The 17,069-nt window shown below is 39.2% G+C and overlaps 1 protein-coding gene across 1 annotated transcript; it reads right to left on the bottom strand.

Moving 5' to 3' along the window:
• Positions 1-309: 309 nt before the first annotated feature.
• On the bottom strand, positions 310-16,686 carry gnpnat1 (glucosamine-phosphate N-acetyltransferase 1). Its single transcript, XM_048538509.2, has 6 exons — positions 16,575-16,686; positions 8,626-8,805; positions 8,208-8,270; positions 5,809-5,936; positions 5,466-5,527; positions 310-2,377 (listed from the first exon to the last, which is right to left on the bottom strand). Exons 2-6 carry the CDS (start codon positions 8,777-8,779, stop codon positions 2,230-2,232), a joined length of 555 nt encoding a protein of 184 aa, XP_048394466.1. The 5' UTR covers positions 8,780-8,805; positions 16,575-16,686; the 3' UTR covers positions 310-2,229.
• Positions 16,687-17,069: the final 383 nt, after the last annotated feature.

Here is a 17,069-nt window from a genome sequence, read left to right on the forward strand (position 1 = left end):
TTGAATAAATTAGTGCAATATTTTTAAAAGGTGTACTTACCTAAATTAATGTAATAAGCTATCAAATGTAGCTATTTCACTTTTTTTGTAAAGCAGCTGTGATCAATGTAGATTAATATAGTTAGAGTATTTGCTGATGAGGTCTTCAGTATAAATAACCCTATATTATCAAAATACACATATCAAGAGTTCGATATTTTATTTGCCCTTTGTCCAAAATGCTATACTTAGTTATAAATAAATACAAATTATTGACACTAAATGAAATTACTGAAAAAAATAACTATCACAATAAATCTCTCAACCAAAGACGACTTAAAAGCAGCTGTAATTCAAATAAAAAGCACCATGTTTTTTTTTGTATAGTTCATGTAGTTCATTTTTTTTTTAAAAAATGCATAATACAAGTGTAATTTTTGGGCCCAAAGATGGGTGTTGATTTTTAACAAAGTAGTCAGTACAGTAAACAGAAGTTGAAATATTGAACTTACATGTTGGCATTTACCATCTTGGTCCTATAAATTATAGCACCTAAACAACAAAATGACAGATCCAGTATACAGCAATTCTTTTTATCTATTATATGGGTGGTGAGAAATGGTACAATGTACCCACATCAATAGTAAACTAAGTTTCTACAAATATCAGCTCTTATGCTGTAATATAAAACTAAAACTCAATAGTTTAGACAAAACTCTTAAAAGGGTGAAAATATACAATCTTTTGTAAAGCAAATTCCTTCAGAATATTAAATTTTACTTAACTGCATCTTTTGCACTAGAATTTACCTTTCCTATAAGGAAGCAGTGCTGTCTTTGACTAAACTATATACAATATATACCAAATCTCCGGTTCTAAGTTTGACTTTAAGTATATGTAAATTGTCACAGTAATCAAATGGTGATTACTATTCATTTCCCGCATCCCTATTGGAATTTTTTAATATATATCCTAACTTTTAAACTTAAATTTGTTAGATATTTAGCCATCATTGGCATAGTAGACAGTCTTAAAATTCAGCAGGGATAAATTCAGGAATAATATTTAAATTTAAGGAGCCCTCTCAAATGAACCAGTTTGCTAAGTCATAAATTAATTGTATTTAGCTACAACTCTACAAACTAAAATAAGAAGTTATCACAAACAAACAAACAAACAACTCCCATAATGCATAGCAGACAAGGGTGATACTCCCATAAACTGGCTGAAAATAGTAGATTTATCTGCAATGTTAACCATGAAGACTAAGATCTGAGATAGTGAGTAAAATCTGTTAACACCCACCGTACAAGCAGTTTATCTTCATTTATACATACTTAAACAAAAATATTAACATTCTGTAAGTTAGATAAATGCGCTTTGGAATTATCCAATTTTAAGTTAATTAAACCACATAAGTCACATGACCTAGAGTCATAATACTTAGATTTAGTTACATTGCAGCAAGCTACCCCAGACCATTAACAGAACACTGGCTCTTACCTTGTGGGCTGTTTGATATTGTATTGTTCCTACAAGAGAGGTCCAAGTCAGGATTTCACAAAACTCCACAACTCATTTAAAGCAGCAATTGGGAGCAGCCACACAAGTATTTTTAATATCTCCGTTTCAACTTGGAAAGTGCCATAAAGCCCAAGCACTGAAAACCTAAGACACTGACACTACTGCAACTAAGACCAATCAAGTTTCTGCTCCAAGGTTTCCTGCAACTTTTACATTTAATGAAAGTGGAATTACTTCCAAGTGACAGCATAACTGCATCCTTAGTTTAACGTTGCAGGTGGAGCATCACGGCAGACATAATTACCAGTTAAGTGACTAAACAGAAATTAATGCATAGAAATGTCCTGCTCCGAGTTCTACTTAAAATCAAGACAAAAGGTTTTGGAGCTAGACAAAAAGTACTTTGGTTAAAATTCTTTCTATCTTCAGTTTCTAAGTAAAACAATACTCCCTCATAGATACAGTGCTCTAGATTGCCCTCAGTTAAAATTTAATAACATGAACTATGCTGCAGTTTTCCCCTCACCCACAGAACTGCTCAGTCTGAGGAAAAAAATCTCTTAAATTTCAACTACATCCTGTTACCACCAAAATAAGCAGAAAATAGGCCATTTATGCCAGAGTATTCTATATGCAATCTTGCAGTAATAGATCAGAACAGCAATAATACAGCCAGATCTCCAACATCTTTTGAGAAACAAAAATAAGCAACTGATTAAGTAAATTTCAGTCGAAAAATCTGCACTGCATGTACACTTCTTCTGTAGCTTTATATCCAAACTTTTGATAGAAGGCTTCATTCTTTGGTAGGCACTCTAATGTAATTTTGTAACAGTTGAGTTTCTTGCTGAGAAGTGTGAGGGCTGAAACTAACCTGTCAATAGGACAGAAAATATAGCTACACGTTAGTAATAGATCATTTATTTTCAAGCCTGTATGAAAAAGGTTTTTTTTCACAATAGTACCCTTTAGACAATATTAAGGTAGAACAACATATGACTATCAACTGGGACTAGTGATGCGACTCAGGGGTCGGTGCTGGGCCCATTGCTGTTTGTTAGCTAAATCAATGATTTGGATGAGAACGTACAAGGCATGACTAGTAAGTTTGCAGATGACACTAAAATAGGCAGTGAGGAAGGTTATCAGAAATTGCAGCAGGATCTTGTGACCAGCTGGGGAAGTGGACTGAGAAATGGCAAATAGATTTTCCTATAGATAAGTGTGAGGTATTGCATTTTGGCAAGTCCAATCGAGGTAGGAGTTTTGTAGGGCTTTAAGGAGCATAGTGGAACAGAGAGACCTTGGAGTTCAGGTGTATGGTTCTTTAAAAGTGGAGTCAAAGGTAGACAGGGCAGTGAAGGCAGCTTTTGGCACACTGGCCTTCATCAGTCAGGGAGCATTGAGTATAGAAGTTAGACAGTTGTACAGGACGTTGGTGAGGTGCACTTGGAGTATTGTGTTCAGTTTTGGTCACTTTGCTTTAGGAAGCATGTTATTAAACGGAAAGAGTGCAGAAGAAATTTACAAGGATGTTGCCAGGACTGAAGGGACTGAGTTATAGGGAAGGTTTCGACAAGCTAGGACGTTTTTCATCAGAGCAAAGGAGACTGAGGAGGGGATCTAATAGAAGTGGATAAGATCATGAGAGGCATGGATAGGGTGAAAAATCAGTCTTTTTCCCACGGTTGGGGAATCGAGGATAAGAGGGCATCGGTTTAAAGTAAGAGGGGAAAAAATAAATGGGAACCTGAGGGGCAACTTTTTTTACACAGAGGGTGGCACGTATATGGAATGAGCTTCCAGCAGACGTGGTTGAGGCATTAGCAACATTTAAAACACATTTGGACAAATACATGGATTGGAAAGGTTTAGAAGGATATGGGCCAAATGCAGGGAAATGGGGTTAGTGTGGATAGACATTTTCGTCAGTATGGATCAGTTTGGCCTGAGGGCCTGTCCCTGTGCTGTAGAACTCTGACTCTAACATGGAACATGTAACAGCAATATTACTGAAAATTCAAAATGCACTGTCGTTATACAACTAAACAACAGACTTTTTTGTGGCAAAGCACAGTAAAATTTAATATTTTTGTTAAAAAATCAAATTATGAAATTGTGAAGATTGTTAATGAGATTTATTTTTTGTTAAGCAAAGCCATAATCAAGATCACAAGAAGCCAGCGCTAGATTACCTAACCAATCCAACATTGACCACGTACTGTTAATGCACTAATAAACCAGAAACAAGGATGAGTTTCTTCATGTACAAAGTTAGTGACTTAGTAAGGGTTAACAAAGTTTATGTTTTAGTGATTCGATGTACAAGAAGGGAAGTATGTGTATCGGCTGGGCCCCCTGCCTTTTTAAGTACCATTTCTTTTGTACCAGTTACAATAAATCTAAGAAAACATATTTATACCTGTAAAGGGGTCTTGTAACTAATCAGGACTAGTAAACCTTAGGTTGGCTTTCTTAAGATCCAGTCTGTAATTGTAATTAATTATAATTCAAAAACTTCAGTTAAGGTGCGTCCCAAAATATTACAGCACTCACCATAACCCCAACTGAAACCAACCAGCACAATACATATCAAGTTTGAATCTTCGCTTGTCTGTTGAGTTCAGTTATTCAGTTGTTACTCGAAGACAACAATGTAGCCAAAGACATGAACTGAATCCAACATCTAAACTTCAAATTAGTTTCACAGTGATGTTTCTGTTTACATAACTAATCTTGAAAAGTCTACTTGTATTTATTATTTTAACTATTATGTAATCACATACCAAACAGGTTGGGAAGGGTGGCATGTAGATCATGTAGGAAATGTAAAACTTGCGAAGTTTCTCCCTGACCCTCTCAAGTAATTCAAACCAGCCCTGAGAGATTTGCTGCTTGAAAATCTCAGACTGAACTGCATCAAAATCAATGGTAGTTACCATCAGTAGTAATATTCTGCCACCAAAAAATTTACATCAAGTGTCAGAAAAATCCAGTAAATTTACTACACCCAAGCAGATCGAGAATTCAAAGTCCACAACCAGAGGTATGGAGAAGACTTATGCTTTTAATTATTGTTCTTACCTAGTTACACAATTATAATTTTTGAAAATGTGAGATATAGGTGAAAAGCAACTCCAGGACTGCAGGGTCTCTGATGTTTGAAAAGTTTACAAGGAAAGACAGGATCAGAAGCAAGTGTTTTAGGACTGAAGGATGAGGAGAAGGAGGATGATTTACAGTCTCAAGAATTTTTAATGTTAGTTAATGATACTATGCTAGTAAGCTTGATATAGCTGCATGTTATGATAAGGAGGAAAGGAAAAGATCTTAAACCTCCTAGTGCAGGCAAAGATGGGGGGAAGCAAAGAGCTAAATTACGAATAGCATTTTCATTTTGGCTGTAATTGGACAATCTCAAACGGTACATTGCCTCTCTAGTGCCAGGGTGAGGGGCATAATATCATGAGTAGAAAAGCTTTTGAAAAGAGAGCAAATAGAAATCATCACTTAGTTAAGAACACCTACCAGAGGAAAGAATATAGCAATGGAATTTAGAGACCAGTTTCAGTCATTATGGTCTAAACTGAAGACACCTTACTATGACTCGATGTTACATATTGGTCAGGCGTACGGACAAAGGATTATGCACATTAATGTGATGTGTGGGATAATGTAGAATGGGGACATTCCCATTCAGGAATGGGGCAATAGAGACAATAGGGCCTCCCATTGACTTTAATTCATTTAGGGAATCAGTCAAGCATTGGGAAGGATTCAGTGAAAGTCAGAGGATAAAGACAAATGAAAACATAGCTACATATATTTTGGTACAGAATGTTCCACGAACAAAGTATTAAATGGAATTTTGAAAGTAAATACAATGATCACCTAGATAAACTCACCAAGGTAATTTACAATAACAAAATACATAAGTAAGATTTTAAAACACTCAAACTTACAGTTTCCCAAGTTGCTTTCCTCTGCATTCATCACTCACGACAACCTCTTCTATTCTCCCTCGCTAAATTTGAAAGAAAAGAGTACCTCAGCTTCATTTAGTTTTAAATTTTAATGGTTAATTATTGACAAATTTATCACTCTGAATGGTAAAAATTTGCTGCAACAGATTGTCTATCTACTACATGCACGATTCATTTCCTTTGCGAAACTTATACCCTGCTAGAAAGCAGAAAAGACTAAATACAAAATTTTATCAACAAATGTCAGCTCCAGATCTGAATGGAAAACTCATAACCATAGTAAAAGTATACGTTAACATTATAATATCCATTGAAGACCTACCTTTGCACAAGAATGTATAAATTTATGTTCAATTATTAGCGTTGCTGTAGCAATAACCTGTCCAAGATGTGTGTCTTCAATGACAACGGTATAATAATCTCCAGTTTGTTTCATGTGCTCAAACTTTTCTGTGAAGTTTTAGAATATGATAATCAAAAAATAAATGCTTCAAAATTAAACATGCTATGCTTTATGTGATTAGCTCCAAAACACTTAAACATGTCAATCTACTACACAAATTCTAAAGATTTCTTTTCATCTAATTTTCCCAGTTATGTTTTTCCACCTTATACATGTGAATGTTGGTACACAAACAATTTGCTTCAGACAGACTGCTAATTTTTTTTTAGAAATCTGTCAATGGGATATGGGTTTGACTGGCTATACCAGCATTTATTGACTATCTCTAATTGCTCTGGAGAAGGTAATATGAGCCGCCTTCTTGAATTGCTGCAGACCCACAGTGCTTTTAGAAAGAGAGATCCATGATTTTGACACAGTGGCAATGAAAGATTAATGATACAGTTCCAAAATCAGAAAAACATGTGGCTTGGGGATGAACTTGGAAGTGGCTGTCTTCCCTTACATATACTGCCCTTGTCTTTTACATGATATCACGGGCTTGGAAGTTGCAGTCAATGTAGGCTCGGTGAGCTAATGCAGTGCATCATAGTTGGCCCACTCTGTCAGTGGTGGTGAGAGTGATGGTTGAAATGGCGAATGAGGTGCCAATCAATTGGGCTGTTTTGTCCTGGATAAACTCCTATAATGGTGACCTGGAGTGGAAATGATTAATCACCAACAACCACAATCAGCTTCCTTTGGTGGTATTGCACAGTCAAGACAGATTTCTCCTGATTCCCATTGACTGCAGTTTTGCTAGAATTCCTTGATGCGAAACTCGGTTAAATGCTGCATTGATGTCAAAAGCAGTTGCTCTCATCTCATCAAGCTGTTCCCAAAAAACAGTAATGAATTGGGAAGATAGCAAATGGCACACTAAGATTCAGGGCTGGTTTGTGGATTGGTGGATGATTGACAGACAAAGAAAGCTATACCTGCATGCTAACTTTGTTACTGCAGAAGTACATCAAAAACACTCTAATCAATATTTTGAACATTTGAAATTTCTAAAAATATTTTTTTCTCATTTTTAATTACAAAAGTGAATAATTGCTCACTGACTTAACCTTGTCTATAACTCTTAGGAACATCCTTGTATCCTTCTCAAAATTTACATTATCACATAAACTTATACCACCAGCAAACTCGAATACACTTGGACTTTTTAAAAAATTTATAAAGTCTTTATTAATTATAAATAGTGGAAGCTCAGCACTGATTGTTATTTATACCAATCTCCAGTTATACCTCTCCACTTCCTACCTAATAACCAATCCTCCATATTGATAATGTATTGTCCCTATTTACTAACCTTTATCATGTGTATTAACCTATTGTGAGACTGTTTATCAGATATCTGTTAGAGATCTGGGTACACTACATATACTGACACGTCTTTAACTAGCCTATTTTTCACATTCGCAAAAAGCTGTAACAAATTCTATCAGTAGACGTCAATAAGACTTGCTCATTAATAGATTCAAACATTTTTCTGATTACTGATATCACTCTAACAAGCCTATAATTTTCTGTTATCATTCCCTCATTTCTTACAGAAAAGTTACAACTTTCTAACTTCTAATCTGCAGAAAATCATAACAAACCATTAACTACCTTTGAAGCTACCTCTTAAACTCTTTGTCCCTCCTATACTGCTCATTTTTACCCCAATTGCTGTAATGCTCTGTTGCCATGACTTTTCTCTATGGATTTCTAAATTTCTCTTCACCTGACCTCACCTCTCCTTTTTTAGTTTAAGCTGGTAAGTGGAAAACTGCTTCAACTAAAGGGTGAAGGAGGCCAAGGATGACAGCGCATGAGGGGGCAGTAGAAGAGAATGGGATTGAGAGGAGCAGAGCAAAGTATATAACGAACACATCCTTTATTTGTCATATTATCTCCCCTCACTATTTACTGTATTTTCAAATTATGTCATTTGAAAAATTTATAATTAAGCTTTTTTTAATAAAATCAATTTATGGACTGTCAATGTAACTAGCAAGATGTGCACTTATACTAATCCCTTTGCCCCTCATGTAAAATGGCAATGAGCATCCTTGAATCGTTATGGTCCTAGTAGTGCCTTTTATATTTTACCATAGTTGTTTGGTTCAATTTAATGACTGGGCCATATTAGAAAGCAGCGCAGAGTTTCTTCACATATTGAAATGAAATGAACATCTTTACAGTCCACAACATCATTACAAGAGAGAGAAAAACTGTTTAATGGTTTGAAATTAAATGCATTATAATTTTGAAGGTGCTTGTCCACTTACTGATAAATATTTCAGGTGCAACTTGGTCTACTTTTGTTAACTGTGCAAGTACCTTGAAGAGACCTGTTTAAAAATTAAAATTAGATGAGTTACATCAGCATAGCCAAAAAGGTTTTAGTACAGTGAGTTCTACACAAGCTGGTGCATTCTGACTTTGCGTGATAGTGTAAAACAGGTAACAGCAGGTTGGCAGCTAATTTTACATTTCCCCTGATTTTTATTTCCATTGATATAAGGAACCTAGGTACAAATTAATTCAACACTGAAGCAAATGTCTCCAATAAAAGTAGTTCCAAAAATTAATTAGACTGAAAAATTGTTTTAAATTTTAATTTCTTCAATTGACTCTTTATTTAAAAGTTTAATAATTTTGTATTGCTATATGCTTGTAAGATGGAAATTACAGTTCAAACAGTACCTCTATTGAAGTCAGCAGTACAGAGAGGCCTCATAATTAATCCATCCCCAGGGTTCAGAGGAGAAATTTCAGGAGAAAATTTCACCATATTCTGGCTCCAATCCAGGTCATGTAACATGATCGGATCAAACAACGGTGTGTCATCAAGAATCATGGCAAGAGGAGGGCTCAGTTGGTACTCTGATTTAAAGCAATATAAAATATTTTGAAAATCTTAATCAAAGGTACTTTTACTTAGATTAATACAACCTTTTAACACAGTCAAAACAAATCTTGCTTTGTAAATTCAGTTTCTTTCACTTGTTTTGCTTTACATTACTGCATGTGGATGAAATTGTACTAAAATTCTCAAATCAAACGTATTTGAAGAGTGCCAGGAACAGTATACTGGCACGTTGCTAGTCAATCACCATGTTTTGTAAACAGGTCCAAAAGGCAAAAGCTAAAAGGCTCAATGGGGAAAGAATTCATTGAAATGACAGACAGTGCAAGTGGACTGACAAATGTAATAATAGGTTGAAGCAGGAAAGAACAATGTAAATTACAATGAGACAAGGTCAAATGATTAGCTCATTGACGAAACCTTTTCAAGTATGATTGAACAGAGAAGAGAGGATTCAGATGCAAACTAAGCATATTCCTTTGGAAAAGAATATTTGGAGCATCCAAAGCTAGTGTTACCAGGATGACAAAGCAAATAAGTTTAAAAAATGAAACAGGAACAGCAGGCTTATGACAAAATAATACTTAATAATAAGGATGACTACAAAAAAGGCCAAGAAGAAACTGAAAAGTGCAATGCAGGAGAAAAAAGGAAAGCTACGGGGAAAAATTAGCATGCAACATTGAATTGAACCTTCAAACATCTTATATTCACAAAATAGGTATATGGCTATTAGGGAAGAAGTTAAGCCTAGTAAGGGCTCAAAAGGAAATATTCATGCCAAGGCTGAGGTGGTAAAAGTATTAAATTAAAATTGCGAATTTCCCTTCACAAGCTGAAAATGAAGTTATGCTAAGAGATAGGGAAGTCTGGTAATATAATAAATAGGGAAAATATCTTTTAAAAAGCATTACAGAAAATTAGTGATAACAAAGTGTGGAGCTGGATGAACACAGCAGGCCAAGCAGCATCTTAGGAGCACAAAAGCTGACGTTTCGGGCCTAGACCCTTCATCAGAAAGGGGAATGGGGTGACGATTCTGAAATAAATAGGGAGAGAGGGGGAGGTGGACTGAAGATTGATAGAGGAGAAGATAGGTAGAGAGGAGAGTATGGGTGGGGAGGTAGGGAGGGGATAGAGGTCAGCCCAGGGAGAACGAACAGGTCGAGGGGGCGGGATGAGGTTAGTAGGTAGGAAATGGAGGTGCGGCTTGAGGTGGGGAGGAGGGGGTAGGTGAGAGGAAGAACAGGTTAGGGAGGGGGGGGGGATGGGCTGGGCTGGATTTGGGATGCAGTAGGGGGCAGGGGAGATTTTGAAGCTGGTGAAATCCACACTGAGACCATTGGGCTGCAGGGTTCCCAAGCGGAATATGAGTTGCTGTTCCTGCAACCTACAGGTGGCATCATTATGGCACTGCAGGAGGCCCAGGATGGACATGTCATCTAAGGAATGGGAGGGGGAGTTGAAATGGTTCGCAACTGGGAGGTGTAGTTGTTTACTGCGAACCATGTTCTGCAAAGCGGTCCTCAAGCCTCTGCTTGGTTTCCCCAATGTAGAAGTAGCCACGCCGGGCACAGCGGATGCAATATACCACACTGGCAGATGTGCAGGTGAACATCTGCTTGATGTGGGATGGGAGTGACGGACAAGGTGTGGGGGCAAGTGTAGCACCTCCCACGGTTGCAGGGGAAAATGCCAGGTGTGGTGGGGATGGAGGGGAGTGTGGAGCGGATAAGGGAGTCACGGAGAGAGTGGTCTCTCCGGAAGGCAGACAAGGGTAGGGTTGGAAAATGTCTTTAGTGGTGGGGTCGGATTGTAAATGGCGGAAGTGTCGGAGGATGATGCTTTGTATCCGGAGGTTGGTGGGGTGGTATGTGAGGACTAGGGGGATTCTCTTTTGGCGGTTATTGCGGGGGCGGGGTGTGAGGGATGTGTTGCAGGAAACGCGGGAGACAAGGTCGAGGGAGTTCTCGGCCACTGCGGGGGGGAGTTGCAGTCCTTGAAGCACGAGGACATCTGGAATTAGAATATCCCCCAGTCTAAATGAGATATATCCTCAATTGCTTAAAATAAGCAGTTTTATCATCTGTCCATTTCTCTAACTACAGGATTGCCTATGACTGCTGCATTTCTACTGTTTTTCCTGCATAGCATCAAATCTCTGATGGTCCAAGGATGTGATACTTATGGCTAAATTCTTTGGAATACACGCAAGCAACATTTTAAAGATAAGCATTAATTGTTTACTATAGCTAAGCCAGACGTCTCCAGCGCATTCCATTTTTTAAAAGTTCTATTTTACAAATTTTAATTGCCTATTTAAATATGAATTGTCTTCATTCACATCTTTCCCAGAATTCTAAAATGAATTTAATTTTGGAAGATATATTAATGCTAAAACATATTGCAATTCTTCCAGGATTTCGCTACATCTATAAGTCATGCTGAATTGATACAATTTAACTTGTATTCCTGACTTTAGAGCCTCAAACAACAGTATTTCCTAAGTAAAAGAACATGGAATCTACCCAGTTCTAGATACTGGCCAAAATGACAATTCCTCTAATGGCATACTAAATGATCAATTCCTTTCCCTTCTGTTGCTCTCCATTAACTAGGTGCACCCTTGCAGGAAGCACTTCTGCCCTCAAAACCCCTTACCCACCAACAAAAATACAGACAGAGTCCTTTCGGTCCTGACATATGACCACACCAACCTCCGCATCTGGCACATCGGAAATTGGCTTGCTGCAAGAAGACAGAGGGTGGTAGTTGATGGGAAATGTTCATCCTGGAGACCAGTTACTAGTGGTGTACTGCAAGGGTCGGTGTTGGGTCCACTGCTGTTTGTCAGTTTTATAAATGACCTGGATGAGGGCGTAGAAGGATGGGTTAGTAAATTTGCAGACGACACTAAGGTCGGTGGAGTTGTGGATAGTGATGCTGTAGGTTGCAGAAAGATATAGATAAGCTGCAGAGCTGGGCTGAGAGGTGGCAAATGGAGTTTAATGCAGGCAAGTGTGAGGTGATGCACTTTGGTAGGAGTAACCAGAAGGCAAAGTACAGGGCTCATGGTAAGATTCTTAGCAGTGTAGATGAGCAGAGAGATCTCGGTGTCCATGTAGACAGATCCTTGAAAGTTGCCACCCAGGTTGACAGGGCTGTTAAGAAGGCATACTGTTTTAGCTTTTATTAATAGAGGGATCGAGTTCCGGAACCAAGAGGTTATGGTGAAGCTGTACAAAACTCTGGTGCGGCCGCACTTGGAGTATTGTGTACAGTTCTGGTCACCGCATTATAAGAAGGATGTGGAAGCTTTGGAAAGGGTGCAGAGGAAATTTACTAGGATGTTGCCTGGTATGGAGGAAAGGTCTTACGAGGAAAGGCTGAGGGACTTGAGGCTGTTTTCATTAGAGAGAAGGTTGAGAGGTGACTTAATTGAAACATATAAAATAATCAGAGTTGGATAGGGAGAGCCTTTTTCCTAGGATGGTGACGGCGAGCACGAGGGGGCACAGCTTTAAATTGAGGGGTGAAAGATATAAGACAGATGTCAGAGGTAGTTTCTTTACTCAGAGAGTAGTAAGGGAATGGAATGCTTTGCCTGCAACGGTAGTAGATTCGCCAACTTTAGGTACATTTAAGTCGTCATTGGACGAGCATATGGATGTACATGGAATAGTGTAGGTTAGATGGGCTTCAGATCGGTATGACAGGTCGGCACAACATCGAGGGCCGAAGGGCCTGTACTGTGCTGTAATGTTCTATGTTCTATCATCCTCCACCACACTTCCGCCACTTGCAGTCTGACCCCACCACCGAAGAGGTACTTCCCTCCCTACAGCTGTCTGCCTTTTGTAGGGGCTGCTCACTCTGCAACTCCCTCATCTGCTCCACATTCCCCACCAACCCCACCACATCCAGCACTTTTCCCTGCAACCATCGGCAGTGCTACACCTGCCCTTACATCTCCCCTCTCACCTGCATCCAAGGCCCAAAACAATGTTCCAAATCCCACAGCGGTTCACCTGTACATCATCCAACCTGGTCTACTGCATCCGTTGCTCTCGATGTGGTCTCCTCTATGTTGTGGAAACCAAGTGGAGCACCTGCATTCTGTACACTATAATCAACAACACTATACATGCCAACCATTTTAACTCCCCCTCCCACTCCCTTGGTGACATGTCCACCCGAGGCCTCATTCAGTGTCACAATGACACCTCAGGCAAACTGGAGGAAAAACACCTCAAATTCCAACTTGGGAGCGTACACCCCAATGGTCTCAACACAGAATTCACCAGTTTCAAAATCTCCCCACCCCGTCCTCATCCCATGTCCAACCCTCCCTCTCATCCCTGCCTCCTTGACCTTACACAATCTATCTAGCTTCTTTCCCACCTATTAACCCCACCATTCCCACTACTCTCTACCTGCATCCACCTATCATCATCCTTTCCCCAGCCCCCTCCCGCTATTTATTTCCCAGCTCCCTTCCCCCTCCCCAGTCTTGATCCAAAATGTTGACTTTCCTGTTCCTCAGATGCTGCTTGGCCTGCTGTGTACCTCCAGCTCCACACTGCCTTGTAGGGAAGCATCTAACTTTTATAGCGTGTTGCTACTAAATTCCCTTACCTTATGCAACAGATTAGTGCAAGGTTCCTCAAACTGGTGAGATCAAGCTCTGAGACAGCAATGAACGTGCATTCCTGATCTAACAGGCTCTGCTCTCACTAATGAGACAATTTTCAGGCCACGTTGGCAAAATACTTGGGGAGCTATGCATTACAGTACTAATGTCTTAGGCAATATAATCTTAATGGTTAAACAAGTAATGTGAAATAACATTAAGAAATGGGATTTTTCAATGTGGAACTTAAAAGATTACTTCAAAGATAAATATAAATAAAACACAAAATAGTCAGCACCTTGCATTTGTGCAATCGTAAAAGCGTAGGCCAGACAGAACAAGATAGTTATTTATCCTCCAACTATAATATGTGTATCAATGTTCAGGGAATAAGTGGTTGAATTCCACATCAGTATAGATATTACTAACTGGTATCCAAGGTGAATCTATTGCTGTAACTTGAAGTGTGGTGGTGATATAAAAAGTGTCATTTTGCAACTTGTACGAGGCATGTTGATGCCACAGACTCCAATTGACGAAAAAAACGATGTTTGTTTAATATTTAACACAATATTAGATTTATTTAATTCTAAGGGATTAAAAATAAGCATAAATTATATTCAGTTTGAGTGAATTCAGATTTTCTTCATCTAGAGAGCTAGAAAGGCCTAACTATTTCATTCTAAAAGTAGCTTGTGGGTTTTATTCATATAATTTCTGGTTTGAAGTGCACTAAAAAGTTCAACAATTAGTCATTGTTTCTCAGTCATGTTTTAAAGCTGGCTTATTAAACCTAGTTTATTCAAATTTTAAAGCTTGGTTGTGACATTTAAAGTCACATTTTAAAATTGACATAGATATTGAGAAATACGGAGCAACTGTGCAAGAATATTAATTTAGCACAGCAGTTTTAGACTTAACCAGAAGTACCTGTACAGTTTAATAACCACTGGATTAAAAATGTTGCTAATATTCTTTGCAAGTTAATGGTTTAACAATTTTTTTGGTTGTTGCATTTGAAGCTTAGAGCACTTTTCTTTTGGTTACTTATTAGCAATTTGCAATCGATCACGTATCATAAAATAGAAATCTGAATACGAAATGACAGCAGGGTTGGGTCAATATTACATAACTGTACAACCCAAATACAAGAGCCACGTAACTAAATCTCCTCCTTTGTCTTTCAGGTTGACCCGTTTCCTGGGATCTCTGCAATGCTGGTTGATCCACTTCCTGTTAAACATAATCTTTTGGCAGGTGGTTTTACAACCGGATGCGATTCATCCTGCAAATCTTCCCTGTCCATCTTGATAGGGACAACACCAATACTCACTAGATTGCTGATACCAAAGTCATTTACATTTAATATTCATATTTTGATCAAATGTTTGCTGTGCATAAAAGATTTGTAAATATTACCAGAATGAAACAAATTAATCATTTTTTAGGAAAATGGCATATTAGTGCATTGTTTAAAATTGATTTAAGCTGAATTGTTAGTGCTCAATGCTGACATCAAGTGCAAAGCAAAGGTGTTTAATTCCCCAACAAAAGATTCCTTTAAAATTTTGTTTTAGAAATCAGCTTCATGTTAGTTTCTAAATGACAATTCTGGGGAGCAACTACAATTATAAACACAATGCAAATTACTTTACAATTTAATACTATTTATTTGATACCTTAACTTCACCATTCACAGGATACCTATTTCACATGCAATGGACTAAGAAAGATGAGAATGTAGAAATGAGTACACTAAACTCACATTCATGAGCAAAAGTGACATAAAGCCACCAATGACTAATATTCAACTTTAATTGCCTCTTACAAATTTCTTCATTTTTGCACACACTGACACTCTATTCCATTGAGGATAACCAAATCCCTCTACAGTATCATCTGTCCCAATTTAAATATTCTGCTTTTTCTCTCCTTGCCACAAGAACAAACCTCATATTTGCCACATTATAAAATAGAAGCCAAAAGAACTGCGGATGCTGCAAATCAGAAACAAAAACTAAGCTGCTGGAAAAGCTCAGCAGGTCTGGCAACATCTGTGGAGGAGAAAAGAGAGTTGACGTTTCGGGTCTGGTGACCCTTCCTCAGAACAAGTAAACCCAAAGATTACTAAACCCGGTAATAACTAAACCCATTGACAAATGAACCCGGCAACAACTAAACTCAGGTAGAACTGAACACAGTAATAACTAAGCTCAGCAAGACCCAAGAGAGTGACCACCAGGCAGTGGCCACAGTCAGGGAGAGTGACCAGCAGACAGTGTGTTTCTTCACCACCACCCCACCACCTCTTGAGTGACCAGCAGTCAGAGGAAGGGTCACTGGACCCGAAATGTCAACTCTTTTTTTCTCCTCCACAGATGCTGCCAGACCTGGTGAGCTTTTCTAGCAACTTTGTTTTTGTTCCTGTGTTTGCCACATTATGTCATTTATCCAAAACTGCAGACTTAATCTGTCTACATTACTTTGCAAACTCTATGTCCTCTTCATTGCTTGCCTACCTAACTTGGAATCATCAGGAAATGTAACTGTTCCTGCATTCAAGTCATTAATATCGATCATATTTGTCGAGGCGCAGTACTGATCCTTTGACACCTCACTAATACACTTTACCAACCTGAAAATGATCCATTTTTCTCGACTTTGTTTCTTATTAGCTAACTCTCCATCTAAGCTAATATATTACCCGAACACCATGAGTTCATATCATAGTTATAGGGGGTACTGACTGCTGGTCACTCCGACACGGGGGGGGGCACTGACTGCTGGTCACCCTCCCCGACTGTGGCCACTGCCTGGTGGTCACTCTCTTGGGTCTCATTGGGTTCAGTTATTACTGTGTTCAGTTCTAACTGAGTTTAGTTATTGCCGGATTCATTTGTCAATGGGTTTAATTATTACTGGGTTTAGTAATCGTTGGGTTTACTCGTCACGGGGTTTAGTTATTACTGGGTTTTGTTGACGCAGGGTTTAACAGTTGCTGCTGGCACGGGCCAATTATCAGCATGGCTAATGCCACCCGGATCCGGGCAGGAGCATCGCTCAGGGGGCAGAGCGCCCGGCCGGCACGGCCTCACAGAAAGCCTTCCGAGTCAGGCAATGTGGGAAGCAGAGGAGGCGACAATGTACAGTACTCACCCGCAAAGGGAAGCTCTTCAGCGGCTTCCTTTCCGGATTCGAGCCGCACGGGAGGGGCCTAACCTTCAAGCAGGGACGTGGCAAAGGGGGCACGCAAGGACGCGGTGACGTCTGAATAACTGGCATGCGGCAGAGAGGGGAGGGGGCGGGGGCGAGGGGTGGGCGGGGTTAAGGGAGAACCTGGCAAGTCGTTGGTGAAGACAGGTGGAAGAGAGATGGAGGAAAGGTGAGACAGAGAACCCTGGGGAGGGGAATAGTGAGTGAGAGAGAGAGAGACAGGTGGAAAAAAGAACCTGGAGTGAAGGAGAGAGAGAATCTGGAGAGAAAGAGATAGGGAGGAGGAACCAGGAGAGTGAGTGTGTTAGGGAGGCGGCGGTGCTGTGGAATAGAGAATCTAGAGAGAAGGGATGGAGAGTTAGCGAGAACCTTGAGAGAAGGAAACAGGGAGAGAGAGAGAAAGCCTGGATAGAACCTGGATAGAAGGAAAGAAAGAGA

This window comes from Stegostoma tigrinum, chromosome 10, assembly GCF_030684315.1.
Source record: "Stegostoma tigrinum isolate sSteTig4 chromosome 10, sSteTig4.hap1, whole genome shotgun sequence".
Lineage (NCBI taxonomy): Eukaryota > Metazoa > Chordata > Chondrichthyes > Orectolobiformes > Stegostomatidae > Stegostoma > Stegostoma tigrinum.